The sequence below is a fragment of the Fusarium solani genome (genome assembly GCF_023522795.1).
Source record: "Fusarium solani strain SB1 chromosome Unknown bctg00000010, whole genome shotgun sequence".
NCBI classification, from domain to species: Eukaryota; Fungi; Ascomycota; class Sordariomycetes; order Hypocreales; family Nectriaceae; genus Fusarium; species Fusarium solani.
The window spans coordinates 2,034,674-2,053,985 of record NW_027072147.1 but is presented as its reverse complement, the minus strand read 5'-3'; the positions used below and the strand labels follow the sequence as shown (position 1 = coordinate 2,053,985).

At 51.0% G+C, this 19,312-nt stretch overlaps 9 protein-coding genes across 9 annotated transcripts; 5 read left to right on the top strand and 4 right to left on the bottom strand.

Annotated features, from left to right (window-relative positions):
* Nucleotides 1-157: 157 nt before the first annotated feature.
* Nucleotides 158-559, top strand: MRS44_014708 (uncharacterized protein; the record flags this gene model as incomplete). The annotated part of the gene is made up of 1 exon (XM_046277208.2): nucleotides 158-559. The coding sequence occupies one exon, from the start codon at nucleotides 158-160 to the stop codon at nucleotides 557-559; it is 402 nt and encodes a 133-aa protein (XP_046127797.1).
* Nucleotides 560-997: 438 nt separating this feature from the next.
* On the bottom strand, nucleotides 998-2,560 carry MRS44_014707 (uncharacterized protein; the record flags this gene model as incomplete). The annotated part of the gene is made up of 1 exon (XM_046279646.2): nucleotides 998-2,560. One exon carries the CDS (start codon nucleotides 2,558-2,560, stop codon nucleotides 998-1,000), a length of 1,563 nt encoding a protein of 520 aa, XP_046127796.2.
* A 798-nt stretch (nucleotides 2,561-3,358) lies between these two features.
* On the top strand, nucleotides 3,359-5,254 carry MRS44_014706 (uncharacterized protein; the record flags this gene model as incomplete). Its single annotated transcript, XM_065618520.1, has 5 exons — nucleotides 3,359-3,390; nucleotides 3,437-4,090; nucleotides 4,140-4,689; nucleotides 4,736-4,782; nucleotides 4,849-5,254. 5 exons carry the CDS (start codon nucleotides 3,359-3,361, stop codon nucleotides 5,252-5,254), a joined length of 1,689 nt encoding a protein of 562 aa, XP_065474592.1.
* Nucleotides 5,255-5,337: 83 nt separating this feature from the next.
* MRS44_014705 (uncharacterized protein) lies at nucleotides 5,338-7,089 on the bottom strand (the record flags this gene model as incomplete). Its single annotated transcript, XM_065618519.1, has 6 exons — nucleotides 5,338-5,650; nucleotides 5,702-5,944; nucleotides 5,991-6,195; nucleotides 6,249-6,551; nucleotides 6,602-6,805; nucleotides 6,855-7,089. The coding sequence occupies 6 exons, from the start codon at nucleotides 7,087-7,089 to the stop codon at nucleotides 5,338-5,340; spliced, it is 1,503 nt and encodes a 500-aa protein (XP_065474591.1).
* Nucleotides 7,090-7,601: 512 nt separating this feature from the next.
* On the bottom strand, nucleotides 7,602-8,745 carry MRS44_014704 (uncharacterized protein; the record flags this gene model as incomplete). The annotated part of the gene is made up of 6 exons (XM_046281539.1): nucleotides 7,602-7,632; nucleotides 7,684-8,315; nucleotides 8,364-8,399; nucleotides 8,455-8,549; nucleotides 8,606-8,617; nucleotides 8,679-8,745. The coding sequence occupies 6 exons, from the start codon at nucleotides 8,743-8,745 to the stop codon at nucleotides 7,602-7,604; spliced, it is 873 nt and encodes a 290-aa protein (XP_046127793.1).
* Nucleotides 8,746-9,112: 367 nt separating this feature from the next.
* Nucleotides 9,113-11,230, bottom strand: MRS44_014703 (uncharacterized protein; the record flags this gene model as incomplete). Its single annotated transcript, XM_065618518.1, has 2 exons — nucleotides 9,113-10,435; nucleotides 10,481-11,230. 2 exons carry the CDS (start codon nucleotides 11,228-11,230, stop codon nucleotides 9,113-9,115), a joined length of 2,073 nt encoding a protein of 690 aa, XP_065474590.1.
* Nucleotides 11,231-12,424: 1,194 nt separating this feature from the next.
* On the top strand, nucleotides 12,425-13,541 carry MRS44_014702 (uncharacterized protein; the record flags this gene model as incomplete). The annotated part of the gene is made up of 2 exons (XM_065618517.1): nucleotides 12,425-13,209; nucleotides 13,265-13,541. 2 exons carry the CDS (start codon nucleotides 12,425-12,427, stop codon nucleotides 13,539-13,541), a joined length of 1,062 nt encoding a protein of 353 aa, XP_065474589.1.
* Nucleotides 13,542-15,158: 1,617 nt separating this feature from the next.
* On the top strand, nucleotides 15,159-16,523 carry MRS44_014701 (uncharacterized protein; the record flags this gene model as incomplete). Its single annotated transcript, XM_046271387.2, has 2 exons — nucleotides 15,159-15,368; nucleotides 15,426-16,523. 2 exons carry the CDS (start codon nucleotides 15,159-15,161, stop codon nucleotides 16,521-16,523), a joined length of 1,308 nt encoding a protein of 435 aa, XP_046127790.2.
* Nucleotides 16,524-17,389: 866 nt separating this feature from the next.
* Nucleotides 17,390-19,311, top strand: MRS44_014700 (uncharacterized protein; the record flags this gene model as incomplete). Its single annotated transcript, XM_065618516.1, has 5 exons — nucleotides 17,390-17,542; nucleotides 17,590-17,724; nucleotides 17,785-18,056; nucleotides 18,117-19,084; nucleotides 19,136-19,311. 5 exons carry the CDS (start codon nucleotides 17,390-17,392, stop codon nucleotides 19,309-19,311), a joined length of 1,704 nt encoding a protein of 567 aa, XP_065474588.1.
* Between the last annotated feature and the right edge of the window lies 1 nt (nucleotide 19,312).

Below are 19,312 nucleotides of genomic sequence, written 5' to 3'. Positions count from 1 at the left end.
GCACCCGAGACTGTTGAATCAGTCTCATCTATCATCCTGTTCTTAGATTTTTTGCTCAAAAAATATTCCAAATAATTTTACCACACTTCACCTGTGAGCTTCATCGCCTTTTTTGACTAGCCACACCACTAAGACTTGAGCAGATCTCCCAGCCATTATGTCAACCCTCAACTACTTCAACTACGAAGGTGTCGGCAAGACCAACAACAAGCTCTATTCCTACTCTCAAGCTGTCCGCGTCGGCAACATTATCAAATGCTCCGGCCAAGGCGGCTGGGATGCCGAGGGCAACATTGACAAAGATGACCTGAAAGGCCAGATTGACCTTGCCTTCAAGAACGTCGAAAAGAACCTCAAGGACGCCGGCGCAAAGGGCTGGGCAGACGTTTACTCTGTAAAGAGCTTCCATATTTCTCTTTCTGGATCGTTTGATCTCATGGTGGAGGAGTTTCGCAAGTGGATGCCTGATCATCAGCCGACGTGGACTTGTGTTGGTGTTACGGAGTTGGGTATCCCGGGTATGATTGTCGAGATTGAGGTTGAAGCGTACATTTCTTAGACGAAATAAGAAGATTAAGGCATTTTGCAGCCAGCTCTTAGCAATTTAACATAATGGAACTGAATGGCTTCCCAAAATCCTTTGCGCAGTTGACCGTCTGGATGCTACACATCTCAAATTTGATGAGATAGGCTCGGTCACTATGGACGGTCTGATAAAATCTTCCAATGGAGATACAAAACTTCAAAACTTTTTCTCATTCATAATCCCTTTACCTTCTTTCTATGGGATTAGACAGGGGTGTCTCAGGCATTTCTATCTTCAGCATAAAAGAAAGTCGATAGGAGGACACAATATCTATGCTGAAGCTCTACAGAGGCCTACCCTAGGCCTAGCTAAGTGGCAAAGATTTCTATACGCCCACTAACAACTATCAACTCTTTCTGAGCCTTCTACCTGCGTAAAAGCTGTCCCGCTTCTAGGCCAAGTATCAAACCTCTAGTCACTCCGAACCTGCTTCAACCGCTCTTGCATCTGCTCTCGCGGACTCTTGAGCTTCACCTCCGGAAACCTCGGATCTGCCGTCCAAGGCATCACATCAGCCCCTTGCAACAGCCACTTCAGAGTAGCCTTTTCGAACTTGTCTGCCAACTCCTTGTGATCTGGATCTTCGGCCAGATTATGTAGCTCGTGCGGGTCGTTTTGTCGATGATAGAGCTCTGGCGGCTCATACAATCTATACACGAAGGTCCAAGTCTCGTCTCTCAAGGAGATGGCTTTCCCAACCAGGGTTGTATCTTCGTGCTGTAGACCAGCTTTCAAGTCGTATGGGTAGGGCGCCTGCTCGAGTATAGGCTCTTCTGACGTCAGGAAGCCACCTTCAGAAAAGGCATATTGCTTGTGGGTTGTGGCGCCGCCGCAGAGCAGAGGAATCCAGGACAGTCCGTTGTGGGAGAACGACTCGCCAATCCCCGAGATCTCCAACATGGTTGGGACAAGATCAACCATTTCCGCCATGGCGTTGATCTTTTTTCCCTCTGGTAATCCTGCACCTCCGACAATGAGCGGCTCATGAACAAGAGTCTCAGATAGACCAGAAGGCCACTTCTCAATGAGGCCATGGTCACCGAGATATTCTCCATGATCAGTAAAGAACATGGTGACGGTATCCTTCCAGATTCCCAACTCATCCACGCGCTTCATGACGCGGCCAAACTGATCATCAAGTCGAGAAATCATGCCATAGTAAGTAGCCTTGATCTCTTTCCAGATCTCATCAGTTGCACGGTGTGTACCATATCGCTCTCTGATAGACTTCATGTACCGTGGTTCATACCCCGTCTTCTTGTCTGGTGTGGCTTCAATGCTGGTAATCTTCTCTCGGTCGTACATGGAAAAGAAGGGTTCCTCAACCTGGAAAGGGCAATGAGGGAAGATGAGAGGCATGAAGAGTACCCAAGGCTTATCGGTTGGGGGGCAGTCCAGCCACGTCAATGCTGACCTCACGACAGCCTCATCGTAATCCATGGCCTTATCCGCGTCTCTCAGACCTCGATAAAACAGTCGGCCCCAAATGCTCTCGTCGATTTCGCGCTCGCCTCCTCCAAACTTAGGCACATACTCTGGCGTTTCGAGGAAGCCATATTCTGTGACGCTGAGCTCCGTCACCGTAGGCGCAAAGGTATCGCCTCGCGGAGCAAGGCAAGCAACGTGATAACCAGACTCCTTGAGGCTGCGGAAAATGTTGGGCTCCCAAGGCTTGATGAGGTTCTCAAGACTGCGATGTCCACTGACGTGCGGATATGTCCCCGTAAACATGCTGCATCGTGACTGCGAGCATACTGAGGCTTGTGTGAAGCAGTTGGTAAAGAGACTTCCTCTGGCGGCAAAGGCGTCAATGTTTGGTGTTTTGATTCCAGAGTCGGGACCTGTCGTGCAGCCGAGGGAGTCGTATCTCAGCTGGTCGGGCATGAAGATGATGTAGTTTGGCTTGTCGCCTCCATTCTTAGAGGCGACCTGCAGGGGCAGGGGTTTTGGAGGAATGCTGTGTGAATAGGGCATTGTGTCTTGAGTCGTCTAGAAAGCCAATGAAGATGATGAGAGCAAACAGAGAGGCTCATATTAATCTCGGAAGTTGTCCACAGCATAAGGAACTTGTTTACGGAACCGCCTCTGATTTGTCGGCCTCATCCGAGCACACTCGGATCTCGCCCTCGGCATCTAGTCGGATCTCGCTGTACGCCATCTGTCCCCAGACTTGCGTGCTCCGCATTCAGCCAGAGTTTCATAACAAGATCCGCCCCCGCGAACCACATCCCCTTACATCCTGGAACTCGCTCGGATCTCGCCCTCGCCTGAGATGAATCGCCCAGACACATTGAACCATTCTCCTGGGTCCTCGTTGCCGGCTAAGCAGCCCGCGTGCAGACAGTGTCGCGCAAGAAAGGTTGGCTTGACATCTCCGCATTCTAGTTAGTGCCTGTTTCCCCGCTGACGATCAACCAGGTCAAGTGTGACCGTCGAACTTCGGGATGTGTGCGGTGTGAGCGTCTAGACTTGGCTTGCAGCTACCTGCCAAGCGACACAACCGAGTCGTTTGGTAACAGCCGAGGTCAAGACTTGACGCAGGCCGGGATCAAGAGGCGTCGCATCCTCCGGGCTTGCACCTCTTGTCGGAGCGCAAAGGTCAAGTGTTCCGGGACTCATCCCTGCGACCGATGCCGGTCTCAAGGGCAGGCGTGTCTGTTTGGTGATGGGGGCATTCCTCAGTCGGAGGCTGTAGTAGAGGCTTTCGCTTCGCCTGTTAGTCCTCCGCCGACCGATCATGGGTCGGTACCAAGTCAATTGACACCGTCTGGCATGTCTGGCATTACAGGCGATGATTCACTTCGGTGCGTATTGGCTGTGTAATAGTGAGCACTACTAACACTCGCCAAGCCTATTTGAAGCCGAGGACAGGGACGCCGTCCGACAACACTTGGATGCTTACTTTGACAAATCCGACATTGCCGACTGTGTCTTTCTTCATAGAGCAACCACAATCGCTGAATGGAGTCAAGGGAAGCTAGACAAGACTCTACTCAAAGCCATTTGTGCAGCAGGGCTCAGGCACACGCCAGCTTCCCACCCAATGGCATATTCCTGGATGAAGCAAGTCCAGAACGAACTAGTCGGGCACCTGGGCGACATGTCTATACCCAAGCTTCAGGCGTTGATGCTCGCTGTCAAGTTCCTCTCCTCGCTGCGTTTCACCGGGGACGTGTGGGTGCTCATCTCAATCGCAGCCAGGGTGGCATTCACGAAACGGCTTAATTATGAGCGCCCGGCTGTGGACCCTGTGAAGCAAGAGTGTCTACGTCGCCTGATGTGGTCTATTTACGCCACCGACAAAGTCTTTTCTGGCGGAATAGAGGATTTGACTGTTTGTCCAACACAGCGGATGCACATTCGACTGCCAAGCAGCTATCACAACTTTCAGCTTGGGTTGCAATCTCGGTCATCGTTTTTGCGTAGCAAAGGTGAGACGGCAACTGACCTGAATTCTCTGGCTTGCCTGATGCGGCTGTACGATATCCGTGATAGAGTGTTGAGGTATGTTCAATACACCATCCTCAACAGCGTCAGTGTTAACAGGTCCAAGATACACCAGGCGGGTAATTCTGGATGGCTCTAGCCCCTACCACAGCCGAGGACAGCTACGATCGCTTGACCTGGAGCTTGCATCTTTTGAAGAGTCGTTACCGGAAGAGCTGCAGCTGAACGACAACAGACTCATGCTCATGTGCCATTCTGATGAGGCACGCGCATACACAATACTGCACACTCTCCTCTTTAGTTGTCGCTGCGACCTGCACCGCTTCCTGATCCCCGGCATAAGAGAATGCGTTTCCCCAGAAGCTGCGGCGCAGACACCCAGAGAATACATCGACTACTGTCAACGGCGATGCTTACAGAGCGCACTGAGCTCCTGCGACTTGTGGTCCAAGATTCGCCATCTCGAGACAAGCAGTCGCCTTGAGACGCCCACGCTAGCAGTGGTTACTTATCAATCCGTCAAGATCATTGATCACCTCGCTTCTTTGCTCCCGGCACATGGAGATGATTCACTGCCGGTCGTGAAAGAGAAGTTGACGGATGCTTTGTTTATTGTGTCGCGGGTCCAAACAGGGGTTGACTGGATTGCTTCATGTGTAAGCTATCACTCCAAGTCTTATAGGCAACTTACTGATGGATCAGATATCCGACATCGAGAAGCTTATCCCAAGGCTAGGTGCGAGATCAGGGTCTGCAGAATCACCGCAAGTCCAAGAAACCTCCGTGATTTGCCCCTCTACTGACACGTTTCACAGTCCGCCAACAGGCAATCTTCGACTTCAGGAGAAGCTACACCGGAGGTCCAAACACGCTTACGCCCCAGACGACGAAGAGGAGCTTGATCCAGCTGTCAATCCCCCAGAGTCAAACCAAGATGAGCCGCCGACTGCAGAGGATATACAATCAACAACGCCCATTGATCCATTAACTCAAGGGAGTTGGCCTTTTTCTCTACCCGTTGACAGTCAGGACGTCTTTTCATCGAATCAAAGCGGCTCGGAGCAGCCGCTTGGCTATAATCTGATGAACTATGACTTGACCAACTCTGCAGATGTAGTCTTTGGAGAGCATGACATGGTGTTTCCCATGGATCCTTTCGACCTGCAGCTTAATGCCTATACGGATGCAAATGTGCCTCATTACATAGGATCAGAGCAGTAATAAATTATGTATCTACTCAAAATACCGTGGGCTAAAACCGTTGTTCATCTGGCTATCCGGTGCGGCAATCTGTGGTCTGAGCCTCAGTTATCATGCTTGGGCCCCACCACAACAGAGCCCTTCTCGACATCAGAGTCGTGCCTCTTACCATTGTCCTCCTCCAAGACCGACTGCATCATGGCCGCCGCATCCGTCTTGCCAAAGTCTCGGATCGGAACGCCCTGGTTAAACAAAAAGTCAACTTGCTCCAGCGTCTTGCCCTTGCACTCCGGAACGCAGAAGTACACAAAGACGATAGCTACCGCCATGAGGCCGCCAAATATGAAGCCGACCTTGCTGTTCAAGCCGGCATACTGGTCGTAGATGAGGTACGGGATGACGAAGTTGACGGTGAAGCTAGAAGCACTCGTTAGCATCGATGACCAGAGAAGTGTTACGGTGGCTCACTTCATGATGACGTTGGTGGTGAATCCAACTCGAGAGGTAAGATCACGAAGTCGAAGAGCCGAAATCTCGGTTGTGACGACGTAGCTCAGCGGCGCCCAGCCCATTGAGAAGCCACAGGCAAATAGGGCCATCATGGCCAAGACACCCTTCTTTCTGTCGTCGGCGACGGGGCTCTCAATACCCAAGCCTCCCATGGTGGTCATTGCTGCGAACATTGTGCAAGAAGACGCGATCATCAGGATACTTGTTCGGTTAGCAGATGGCTAGTAGTCTGATGGGTGAAACATACCGTCTTCCAATAACATCCGTCCAGAGGAGAATGCAAGTCAAGGTAACAATGTTGACACTTGCCGTGATCAGGTTGAAGCCGAATGGGTTAATGGTTCCAAGCATCTTGACGTACACAGCACCGTACTGCGACACGAAAGCTTGACCACTGGCCTGCATCAGAAAGTTGACAGCGATAACGATAGCCGTTCGCTTGAGGTTGTTGCCTTGAAGCAGCTCAATGAAGCGACCCTGTTCAACCTCTTGCTCAGAGAGGTACGAAGTTCTTTGAACTCTGCTTCAATCTGTTCTTCAGTGAATGCGCCTTCTCGGAGCTTGCGGAGGTTCTGCCACGCCTCTTCAACGCGATCCTTGCGCAGAAGCCATCTGGGTGATTCGGGAATAAACCAGATACCCGCCACAACGATTGTAGGGACGATGTAGAACAAGCCGAGAGGAATTCTCCATGCGCGGTTGTCAGGGAGGAAGCTGGTGCCGAAGCAGACGCTGTTGATGACGAGTCCACCCACTGCGAGACTGAGCTGGTATGAGCCGACCATGAAGCCTCGGGCTGGAGCGGGGACTGGATGGTCTTATTAGAAGGATTCTGTGTTTATGCAAAGTCTCACGTACCAATTTCAGACTGGAAGGTTGGAACGACGCCAAGTTCCATCCCGACATAGACATAGTTGAGAATACGGGCTGCCATAATCTGTTCACGGTGGAAGGACGTGACAGAAATGGTAGCGGTACCAAGAGCATAAACGCTCATGACAAACATGCACCACCTTCGACCCCAGCGAGCCGAGATGAAACTACCCGCAATGACTCCTGGCACTAAATCAGCAAGTGGTTTGCGGGGAGATTGACACTGAAGTCTACTCACCAAAGGCAAAGCCAATGTAGTTGAGACTGTTGAACAGCGAGAGCCAGTACGGCTCAAGAGCGTACGCCCCCTTTTTCTCATCCCAATGGCCAAACTGCTTCTCAAACGGATCCATGGCCTGTGTACTCGCAAACGCCTGGTTGTCAAAGCCATAGTTGAAGGTGGACACGGCAATGAGCATACAAGCGAGTGCGAGCCTCCTGTTAAAGAGGCGGAACTTGGTAAAGATCCCCATGATTGGTGATGAGTTGGAAGGGCTGGTGAGAGTTGCTGTGTCTGTTGTTGACTGAATTGATGCCGAGACATGAGGTTTATATCCTGGACGGTCAACTCGATGTCGTGATGGTCGGGATCATTGAGGAATTGCGGCCCTCTCAAGGCCCGTGATCCAATCCGCCTCTTTGCAAACTTAGTTACGACGAGTCTATTCCCAATCTCCTGGCTTAGCATCTGCGCTACCCCGGAATCCACATGACCCACCTCCCGATCTACGAGATCCGAGGGCGACATCCGAGAGGGCGATATCCGGCCAGCCGAGAGTATTGCCTTCGGGAGCGGTCTCTGGTCTTCGGATGCGTCGCAGTCAAGCCATCTATTTTTTTTTTCCGTCCCAAGACTTGCTTTCCAAGTTTCTTCATCACTCTGCGAGGCGGTTCATCAGGAAACTTTCGAGTAATCTTCCAAGTTCAACACATGAGCTAACACATCTGACAGACAAAGCATTTCAGCTATGCTCATGAATCTTCTCTACGCAAGCGCCTTGCGTACCATTTCAACTCTGTCCTCGGTTAGCTTTTTCTCTCTACTGCTGATATAGAGCATCACCTACACTGCAAATGTCCCAGCAGAAACAGGCATCGCCCGAAGCAACGTCGGTCCAATCCCCTTAAACAAACCAGCGACTCCGCCAGTCTTCCACGTCACTCGAAAAGCCTCACGCATGTTCTTATACCTCTTCTCAGCCCCGAATCCGTCGGTCTGCATCTTGCTCTTGATCACGTCCAACGGATACGTCAACAGCCAGATGAGCTCACCAGCAATACCGCCGCAGAGTGCAAATTTCCAGCTTGGAATCTCGCTTCGAGGCTTTTGGTCTAGCTCCATGACCTTTTGGACGAGGCCTTCGTACGATGCGAACCAGATGCCGAAGCCGTGAAATTCACGAAGAATCGTGACTACTTGGCCTCGGTAGATGCCGCCAATACCTGAATGACTCCATATCTTCCGAACACAGTCGGCAGGTCCCGCGTAGAGACGGTTGTCGCCGTGAGGTTGAGTCTGGAGGCGAATCCTCACGTGCTCAATTGGGCCAGACAGGACGCTGTTGCTAAGGCCTGCAGCACCTCCTGCCAAGTAGAATTGGCCGAGGGATAAGGTTCCATCAGTGTTCCTCTGTAGATGCCTATTTCGTTCTTCTAGTAGCTCTCGGAAAAAGTGAAATGCGCCAAACTGGATGCTGGCCTGTCTTGTTGGTCAACAAGGGCTCATGAGAGGATCTCGTTGACTTACGCAAGCGCCGACTCCGAGTAACGGCGGTATGGTGCCCTAGAAAGCAATTAGAAAGATATGTCCAGAGGCTACCAAGCCAAAGAGGGCTTACCTTGTAAAAGGCCAAGGGTCCTTCCCGGCGCCAGATATTTCTGGTAACAGTCAAGGCATTCCCGCCACTTGCTTGAAGTCGAACCTTAACAATGTCTGGTGTTTTTATATCAGTATCTTGAAGAGACTTCGGTCAGGGTTCCGGGCCATACCAAATGGTTGTCCTATTCTGGGTAAGTCAGTGCAAGGAGACAGACTTCCGGCCAGATTGAGCCTTTAACTTACCAATCACGACCTGAGCGACGCCTCCCATGGTCCCGGCGGCGATATTCTTGGCCGTGTCGGAGTTCATGGTTTCTGCGAAACGCTACTGAAGCGAGAAGTGACCAGGGTCGAAGACGGAGACCAACAACCCCCTCATTCACAATGATAAACCAGTCGAGTGTTTTGTACACAAAGATCCGCATCATTCGGTGGGGCAGAGCCGATTGAAGGGCGTCGGGGAGCAGCCGTGCCAGCGGTGACGGCTTTTGGCTAGTTCTCGGGGTATGGCCGAAGGGCGGCTAGATACCCGGCCTGCGTGGAGTCTGATACGGTTACAGGCCGATTTCCCTTGGCGAAAGAACACTTGCCTTTTACCGAGTAGTAGTCATATGTATGGTTATGTATTGTATGATGACACTTATCATACGACCTAATAATCTCTAGAAACTAACAGCTTAAGCCAGGTATACCGTCTGGATAGGTAGATTCTCGTCATCGGCAGCCTCACCATCCATAGCCCCGTGTACATAGCAGATCCCCAAGACCGAATACAACGGCTTTTCTCTCTCTCCAGCGACGACCTCTCGGGTCTTCCCAGTCGGCCTGAGCACAAACGGCATCCAACTGCCAAATAAGCACCACACTTCATCTCCAACCTGTGTCTCCGCAGGTCCTAGTCCCAGGTACCCGGACTCAGTCATAAACATGGTTGTGTTCAAAGTTATGCCTCCAATCAACTGCTCCGTGATGAAAGCTTCGGATGTGTGTTCCCTTGGCTCAGCATACTGACGAATGTCGAACCTTGGATCAAAGTGCACAGCTGCCTCTCGGTCATCTGGAGAAAGACCCTCCGGATGGAATACCGAGTACGGTGATACTGGAGCAAAGGCCACAAAAGCCTCGTAGCTATCCGTAGTTCCCTTGGATCTCCTAAAATGAGCCTTTTCAGCAGGTCCATCCACCGAAAGGACAAGATCCCAGCAAAGACACTTCCAGAAAGCATCAAAATAGGGCTCGCCGGTTTTATACGGCCTTGAAGGGTTGCTGTCAAGCTCAAAGAGTTTGAACCACTGGCAGTATATGCTTCGCTTGTCTTTTGGTAATCCGTGTTTGCATGTCGGGCCAACAAGGGCAACTCGATCGCATCGACGGCCTTTGACTTCGAGCACTCGGTTGTTGTCCCGAGCCACGACGTGCGATGGTTGCTTATGCGACACGTAAAACTGAAGATAATGTGTTTGAGTCCATTGATATACATTCAGTCGAAGTGAAACGTTGCTGCCGGCGGTCCAGTCGATAACCCACGAAGGAACACCCGGGTAAACATCTTTTTGCAGCGGGAGATGTAGAGGCAATAGACTGTTTGTTGCGAGTACCTCATCAAGAGTTGCCAGCGTGTAGATTTCCTCAGTCTTGGCCCTGTAATTTGGCACTATAGGATCTTTCATCCACGAGTCGACAAGGCCGAGCACGCCAAAGACACGATCACGATCATCGGTGGCGAAGCGAGACCGAGTAACACCCAGGGCCGTCCAGAGCGAAAGCTCGGGTCCTTCTCTGCGCTCACTTCTGAGCTGGTCAATAGGCCTCATGGCGAGGCCTAGCTTGCGAAGATGGGGCATGAGTTCTGGATTCGTCCGCGCACCCGTTGTACTGCAGCAGTCTGCCAGCATGTGACGACTCAAAGCGGAAAATGTTTGAAGCATGAAGGCCAGTTCGATCGAGACGGGGCCGTATATGAATGTTGCTCTCTGGGGAAGAATGCATTCTTGAACCGTCTGTATCATATTAGAACTGGTTTGTCATTCATATATACAACTCACCCAGATCCTCGTCCACCAAGGACTATCTGCGAATGGAGCCAAAGCCTGCGCCATCATAGAGCAGTAATAGTTATAGTCTGGTGGATACGCAAAGTTGGCTCCCGTCAAGTCTGTGAATAGCGGCTGCTCAAAGAGATGTGAATCTTGGATAAGTCTAAGATTGGCGAAGACGTGAAAGACGATGTCGACGGAAGCCGGGTCAGCTGGCTCTTGTAACGTTGAGTAATAGACAAATTCGTTCCCAAGCCATATCAGTGACGGATGATCCCTTTCATCACCGAACCAATGCGCCGGCCATGTCTCGAATGGCGGCTCATCTATCCAGATGACGGTGTTATCGCAAATAGAATAGATTTTGCCCATCAGACCGACCTGCTGACCACGCTCGTCCACATCGGTCTGATTAATGCACAGCGCATCAACCCACAAGACACGCATCTCTACAGGTTGACGAAGACGATAGAGTGCTGAGTAAAGGTTAAAGGTGACGTTAACTAGATAGCCGTTCACGATGATCTCCCGGGTAACTTTGGGGTCACCCCACGTGTAGCTGAGCGCCTCATACTTCGGGGGCGGATCAGACGTCAGAGAAATGAGATGGATAGAGCAGGAGATAGGAGTAGAGCCCCATCCAGGCTCGAGGTGCAGTATGCGGATCTGCTCTTGGACAACGTCTAGCGAGGCGACGTCCTTGTAGGCCAAGGCAGCCCCAGCCAAGGATCCGATATCAATCTTTTCCGGTGAGGTCATGGTCGATTTCACTGCCTGCGCGATCGTGCGGGATTTAACCGCTGAATCAAGTGAAGTCATACGAAACCCTGTCCTGGACAAGACCTGCGGCCAATTATCACGTTGCGTTCTTTTTTCAGGATTGTAGCACTCGCTAGTTTCTCGATCTCAGCGGTATGTTTAACTCAATTATTGACCCGCATTTTTCTCTTTATCGCCCACAATCTCTCCTATGTCGCTAATTTGACGACACTCAATCCAACACATCTGTAGATAATGCAGATGTTGAGCACTTCGCTTCTGAATGTCATGGCGATCTAGATTCATGTAGAAAACGTCGATAACGGATAACGAAGCATCCAGACCAACTTTACCAGGGCACAACGGTCGAGGCCACTGAAGATCCTGCCCCCCTTTCGAACTCTCCACCCCTTCAGCATTCCAACAGATTACACCATTTCTCCTGCTCAGCCACTACAAAGACTTTGTCCCGTCTCCAAACCCATGGGATTTTGGAATGCTGTTCTCAGGAACAAACCCCTTGCAGACTGTCTCTTGCTGCGACGCGTGGCGCTGCCTTCTTCCAGGCACCTGTTCAGAATCCGGTGTCGCAAACGGCCACTATTGAATTCTAGTCTTTGGATCGAGACCAATGATGCTTAAAATAAATGCTCTCGCTTGGCATTTACCTGTTCCCCGGGTATGCCCACTGACCAGTTTCTGAGACAAACCAAGTGTCCATCGCCATTCTGTGTCATTTTCAGCCTCTGCCGACATTGTCGCCAACCTCTGTCTTACATCCTGCCATCACCATCAATGGCTGACAGGTCATCGCTTTTGCGTTCCCATGATCGCTTTTCGATTGTCCTTGCATCTCCTTTCAGTCCATCATGTGGCTGGAATGAGAAATCAAAGTCTCTTCGTCACTTACTGACGAGGCCTCTAAACCCTCCCCACAACAGACACGTTCTAGCCCGCAACACATTCAGAGCCTCAACGTGGCTAAGGAACCCACAGGTTTCGTTACTTCCGTCACAACTTGCTCACTCGACACGCGAGAATGAGACGCTTCCAAGACTATAAAGTCTGATTGAGAGACTCCCCAACCATGGACTTCTCACCACACATCCTCACGACTCAAGCCGACTACAAACTGAACACACAGCCTTCAGAACTTGTTCATTCATACGAAAGCACTCTCAACTTTACGACAACATGAAGGCTTTCAACGCTTTCGCCGCCATCCTGGGACTAGCTGGCCTAGCCCAAGCCCACATGGAGATGACCTATCCTGCTCCTTTCAAGAGCAAGTACAACCCCAATTCAGGTTGGGACATTGACTATAGCATGACTTCTCCCCTCGCTGCCGACGGGAGCAACTTTCCCTGCAAAGGCTACCACTCCCTCTTGGGCACCGCGGCTGGTGCACCCACTGCGACCTGGCAGGCCGGGCAGCAGTACAACATGACCATCGCCGGCGGCGCAGACCACGGTGGCGGCAGTTGCCAGGCCTCGCTTTCTTTCGACAAGGGCAAGACTTGGACCGTCATCCAGTCTTACATCGGAAACTGCCCCCTTTCACCCTCGAAATCCTTCATGTTCACCCTGCCGGCCGACACACCAGCTGGAGTCGCCCTCTTTGCTTGGTCCTGGTTCAACAAGATCGGAAACCGCGAGATGTACATGAACTGCGCCGCCATCACCGTCAAGGCAGGAAAGGGCACACCGTCGACACCAATGAGCAAGCGTCCTGCCATGTTTGTCGCCAACGTCGGAAATGGCTGCGGAACCACCGAGATGACGGATCTCATGTTTCCCAACCCTGGACCTGATGTCTCTATAACCTCTTCCAACACGAAGGCGCCGGTCGGCCAGTGTCCAGCTGGTCCTGGAGCTGTGATTCCTACCACTACCAAACCAGCTGTTGTTCCGACTACGACCAAGAAGACTACAACCACGAAGCCGTCCTCGACAAAGGCTCCTGTGAAAACTACCACAAAGTGAGTCTATTCCGCAAATTTCTGTTTTCAACTACGCTAACATGAGTAATTATAGACCCGGCGGCATCTTTGTCACTGTTCCGGTGTCAACAACCCTCAAGTCGACAACTCGCAAGACGACAACGACAGCCCCGCCAGTACCTACCAGCGGTGTTACTGGCGCCATTACTCCCGGCACGGCTTGCAAGCCAGAAGGATACTGGAACTGCCACAAGGGAGGTACATCCTTTCAGCGATGCGCTTCTGGTACCTGGTCGGTCGTCATGTATGTGGCACCGGGCACCAAGTGCATACCAGGTCAGAGCATGGAGTTTATTATTACGTGGGCATGATGATTACGACATGAGAGGTTGGAGGTGTTGCTGATGATGATGAGAGAGATTGGGATACACCCAATACGCGGTCATGAATTTTGATGAATGTCCTTAGGTATATAAAATACTAATGCTGTTTCCAAACCATTCCCACCACAATCTTGCTGTGACGAAGGGCTTCATGTGCAACCCTCCAGGACACAAGAGCAGCCCTCATCCAGTATAGTGCAGTCTGTGTGTAATGTTGGACAAAGGGACCATCTTAGATCCGGCCCCAGGTGTTTGGGATCGAGCTTCGCAGTAAGCACCACTGATACTGGTGATAACCCAGACGCCGTTGAGTGATGAGAAGATGACACTCTCTCCCACTTTGGGGTACTGCGTCGGTTAGTTTTCTGGTTTCTTTCAGGATTGAATCTGTTTACATCCGCGGGGTTATGATAGACTGTTCCTGAGCTCATTTTGGTAGTTTTATGTCTGTAACAGGAAGTGAGGTGGTGTGGCTCTTAAAGGGGATGAGGGATGGTTGCTTTAAAGACCATGAGGGAGAAAGATAGCATTAAATAGACTTGAATTTCGGCCCAGCCGCACTTACCAGCATGCAACATTGAGGCTCTGCTCAAGATAGAAACTCTTAGCGGGGAGTATAGGGTGGAGATTCATGCCGCCGGCATCATGCGTACAGCCTCACTACATGTCTAGTCTCTAGGCTAATGAGGCAGGCTGTGAGGCTCGAAATGTTAGTCGTTGTTTAAGCGGCGCTGATCTCATAAAACGAGGCTTTGATATGCTAAGCTGACAAGAAGATGAGGTATTAAAGGTGCAGCTCGAATCCTTTTCAACTCTGGAATCTTTAATATTAGAGATTGAAGTACGAAGCCGCCACACCCTATACGGTTCCGTGTTAGGCTCAGTGGCGCTCCTTGTATTCAGAGAGTCGTCAAGGATGATCAGGTAGATACTTTGGCTAGTGATAAATAGTCAAGACGTCTAAAAGTTCAGATAAACATTGCAACTCAATAGAGCAAGCTCTAATACTTGACTCTTCGGCTCCAACTGAATGCACCAACCCCTGGTCCTGTCGGCTTCAGCTTGAATTATTTTCTTTCATCTTAGAGCATCAAACAAACCGATTAGTTCTAGCCCAGCCCTAGTATTGGAACTTAATGAAGGTGGTTCCCGCCGTAACAGTAATGGAGGCGGCGGGCCCTCGCTCAGGTTCAAGGGGAGAGACTGCGCCCACTATCGCGATTTTGCTGCCAACCTTGCTTCAAAAGCCAAGGGATTTCAGAGCTATCTCACTAACAACTTATTTGAAATGAGTGAAAGTATACCGTGTCAACTCGGGCTGAACCAATGGTCTTTCAGTCCATATATCATCAAGACAATCCCGGCTTCACGGCCGATACTTCTCGGGACCCATCCCGTCTTCAACGTCTCGCCAACTATTGCCATTCTAGGCACTGCAGAATAATAATCATCGCTTGTATCGTCTCGGCTATCACCCGAGCCGCTCGGATTTTATCCGCCAACTAGCCAAACTCCAGCTCCATATCACAGCAGCCGGTGACGTTCCAGGCAATCAACCTGCTTCCTCAGCTATACACTCTATACTCGAGTCTTTTGTACATCACCATGACAATCTCAAAGTCTAGCAAGATTGCCATCGTCGGCGGCGGCGCCTTTGGCCTCTCGACGGCGATTCATTTGACTGAAGCAGGGTTCTCCAATATCTCAATCTATGAGCAGGATGACCAGATCCCTCCTCGCTACTCTGCAGCCAATGATCTCAACAAGATTGTCAGGGCAGAGTATGAGGATCCATTTTGGACTGAGCTCACCATTGTAAGTGTCATTTACCATTTCCCCTATCTAGCAAATGTTAACACACATGTTACCCAGCAAGCAATCTCCGCTTGGAAGACGCCCTTGTACGCCCCTTTCTTCCATCAAACTGGATTCATCCATTGTGTCTCAGGCAATGCACCCGAGGAAGCTACAGCAACCTTGAGTCGCTTCCGCGCTGCAGCCGACGCCCATTCTCAGCTCAAGGATCACGTACTTCCATTCAGTGGAGATGGAGATATCCAGAAGCGCTTCTGGCAGTACACTGGTTCGTTTCCAGGATGGAGCGGTTACTTTAACAGCTTCGATGGCTATGCACACTCTGGAGCTGCCTTGACGGCTGCGTACCGAGAGGCGCAGGCTCGTGGGGTGAGGTTCTTCCTCGGTCCCCAAGGCGCAGTCTCCGAGATTGTGTATGAGAAGACTCCCGATGGAAGAAGAGCAACTGGCATCAAGACTGGTACCGGTCCTTTCCACGCAGCAGACTTGGTCATCGTGGCTGTCGGTGCTGCCGCCACCAAGCTGGTACCCGAGATCGGAACCCAAGTCGTCGCCAAATCTTGGTCCGTCGCCCACGTCCACCTATCCGACGAAGAGGTTTCTGCTCTTCGAGGTATCCCCATCACATATGCTAGGGACCTCGGTTTCTACTTTGAGCCGGACCCCAAGACGAATCTCCTCAAGATATGTCCCATGGGCGGTGGTTACATCAACACGGATCCAAAGACTGGCTTTTCTCATGCCCCCAAGTCACTTAAAGACAGCGCGTTTGTCCCTGCGCATGACGAAGCCAAGATGAGAAAGCTTCTCGCCGAGACTCTCCCATATTTGGCAGATCGGCCTCTGGTCAAAAAATCTCTATGCTGGTTTGCCGATACGCTGAACTCGGATTTCATCATCGATTTTGTACCTCAAACCTCAGAATCACTGGTCTTACTCACAGGTGATTCTGGCCATGGATTTAAGTTCTTCCCCATCTTTGGGTCCTGGGTCAAGAAACTCCTCGAAGAGGGCGATCAGTCCATCGCTAGATGGAAGTGGAAGGATCCCAAGGCCAGCCAAGGTGACGTTAACTGGGGAGGAAATGTCAGTTGGCGGCTGGGAGAGACACTGGAGTTGTCGGATATCCAACCTCCTTCAGCCCCCAAGCTGTAATTGCCAGTCGCATTTTTTAACATGAGGGCACATAAATCGCACACATCAGATAATCTAAATAGATAATAATTCCCCCCTTCAGGATTTGGTTGGTCATCATATAAAACATTTGGGTGTTCTATCACTCGAGCCCTGTAATTAGAGATGCATTCAAGGAGCCATTGCTTAACCAGGACTTATTGGTAGAAAGAAAGGGCTTAATGGAGCTTGATAACTACAGAATTCATTAGCCGTTGATCACAGGCCAGAAAGTCGTGAGCCATCAACCGGTGAGGAAGGAAGTTGATGGGAGCAGCAAAAAGATAGCGCCACGACAAAAGAAAATGTTCTCCGGTACAGGGAATCGAACCCTGGGCTCCGCGGTACTTAGTCCCTCAGGTTATGAGAGCGCGAAATGTTAGCCACTACACCATACCGGATGTCATTGGTTGAGATCTGAGGCTGAGATTGAGCACTATCACCATGGCGGAGCTCCGTAGTCCCTGATCAGTGAGCCTAGCCTTTGTGTTAGTGAATGCCTCAGACACTGGTGGCGGAACACGGATATCATCCGTCAGTGTCTTGAAAGACGGTAGCGTGTACTGTACTACGTACGCCCTTTCTGATAGACTTGATTTTTAGAAGCCGGCTCCAGGCTAGACCCGTCACAAGAACCACCAACGGATATCGCCCGGGAGAGTAGTCATTGTGTGTGTCGGCTGGCTGCCGGCCCCTTGAGTCGACTAACTCTCGGCACCCTTCCGCCCACGTATCCGCCGGTCGGTGGTACGTCTTATCGATTGGAGATAAATGGCTGTCATGGATTCAAGCTGTTGGGAAGATGCAACGGCCATTGAGTCTTCCGGATTGATCAATCGGCCTTCACAATGCCTATCACCAGAGCTCTCGGAATGAGTGTTAGCCGTGCAGGCCGGACACTCCCTCGCGGATTCCGAGCTGCCCCGTTCAGCACTTCAGTCCAGAGGAGAGCCGATGCCACAGCGCCGTTCAGACTTCCTGATCCCAGAAATGAGCCCAACGTGAGTAACTAATAATATTTCCTGGTTTATTGACTGACCCGCAACAGCCAGAATACAGAAAAGGCTCCCCTGAACGCAAGAAGCTTGAAGAGGCTTTATCCAACCTCCGCTCGCAGCTCCCCGTTCGATCCGACGTCTTCTACAATGGCACCATCCAAGCCACGTCCAAGTCACTTGACCAAGTCATGCCCTCAGAGCATGGAACCGTCTTCACAAACTATCCCATGGCATCCCGCCAATAGACCTCAGAGGCCATTGAGGCAGCGCTCAAGGCTAAGAGGAGCTGGGAGGAGACGCCCTTTGTCGATCGAGCGGCTATCTTTCAGAAGGCGGCCGAACTAGCTACAACTGAATACCGTTATGAGTTGATTGCTGCGACTATGTTGGGGCAAGGGAAGAACATTTGGCAAGGAGAAATCGACGCTGCCGCGGAACTCGCAGACTTCTTCCGACTCAACTGCAACTATGCTGCCGAATTACTCGAGAAGCAACCAACTCGGGGCACCAATGGCATGTAGAGGTATGTTAGGAATTTACAGACATTTAGCTTGTCCCTTGCTAACTCTTATCGTAGCCGAATGGACTGGAGACCCATCGAGGGCTTCGTCTACGCCGTATCCCCCTTCAACTTCACAACCATCGGCGGCAACCTCATCTCAGGCCCAGCCTTGATGGGCAACGTGGTCATCTGGAAGCCCTCCCAATACAACGTCTACGCCAGCGTCATCGTGTACAAGATCCTCCTCGAAGCAGGCTTGCCACCAAATGTTATCCAATTCCTCCCCGGCGATGCGGAAGAGATCACAGATGTGGTTCTGAAACACACGGACTTCGGAGGCATCAACTTTGTCGGTTCGTCAAAGGTCTTCCGGTCTATTTATGGCAAGATTGGACAAGGTATTGTGGAGGAGAGGTACAAGGACTTTCCTCGCGTGGTTGGAGAAACCAGTGGAAAGAACTTTCATCTCATCCATCCTTCGGCAGATATTGAGAGTGCCGTGAACCACACTGTTCGTGGCGCCTTTGAGTATCAGGGTCAAAAGTGTTCTGCCACTTCTCGGGTTTATCTACCAGAGTCACGAGCGGAAGAATTCCTCAAAGGCATTAAATCCAAGGTCGAACGGATCACCATCGGAAGCCCAGATAAGCAACTCGAAGCTTTCATGGGGCCTGTCATCCACAAGCACTCCTTCAACAAGATCAAAGGCATCATCGACTCGGCCAACAACGACCCATCAGTCAAGCTGCTAGCGGGCGGTACCTACGATGACTCAGTTGGCTATTTTGTGAAACCAACTGTCTATCAAGTCGACTCCCCAGACCACAGACTCTTCAACGAAGAAATCTTTGGACCCGTGTTTGCAGTTTATGTCTATCCCGATTCTCAATGGAGCTCCATTCTGAAGCAGGTTGATGAGGCTGGAGGTGGTCTCGCCCTGACCGGAGCCATCTTTGCCAAGAGCCGAGCAGTCATTCGTGAGGCAGAAGATGTGTTGCGTTACTCCGCCGGTAACTTTTACATCAGCAAGTTCCCCCTAACCAGTTCTTCCAGATATCTGTTTACGTATTGCTAACCTCTGCTCTTAATCACAGACTGCAAGACAACTGCTGCCCTCATCGGTCAACAATCCTTCGGTGGTGGTCGTTCCTCGGGCACAAACGACAAGGCCGGTAGCTCTGATCCCCTACGACGATTTGCGAGCCCCAGGATGATTAAGGAGGAGTTCTTCCCTCAAAAGACATGTTTGTATCCTAGCAACGAGTCTTAAA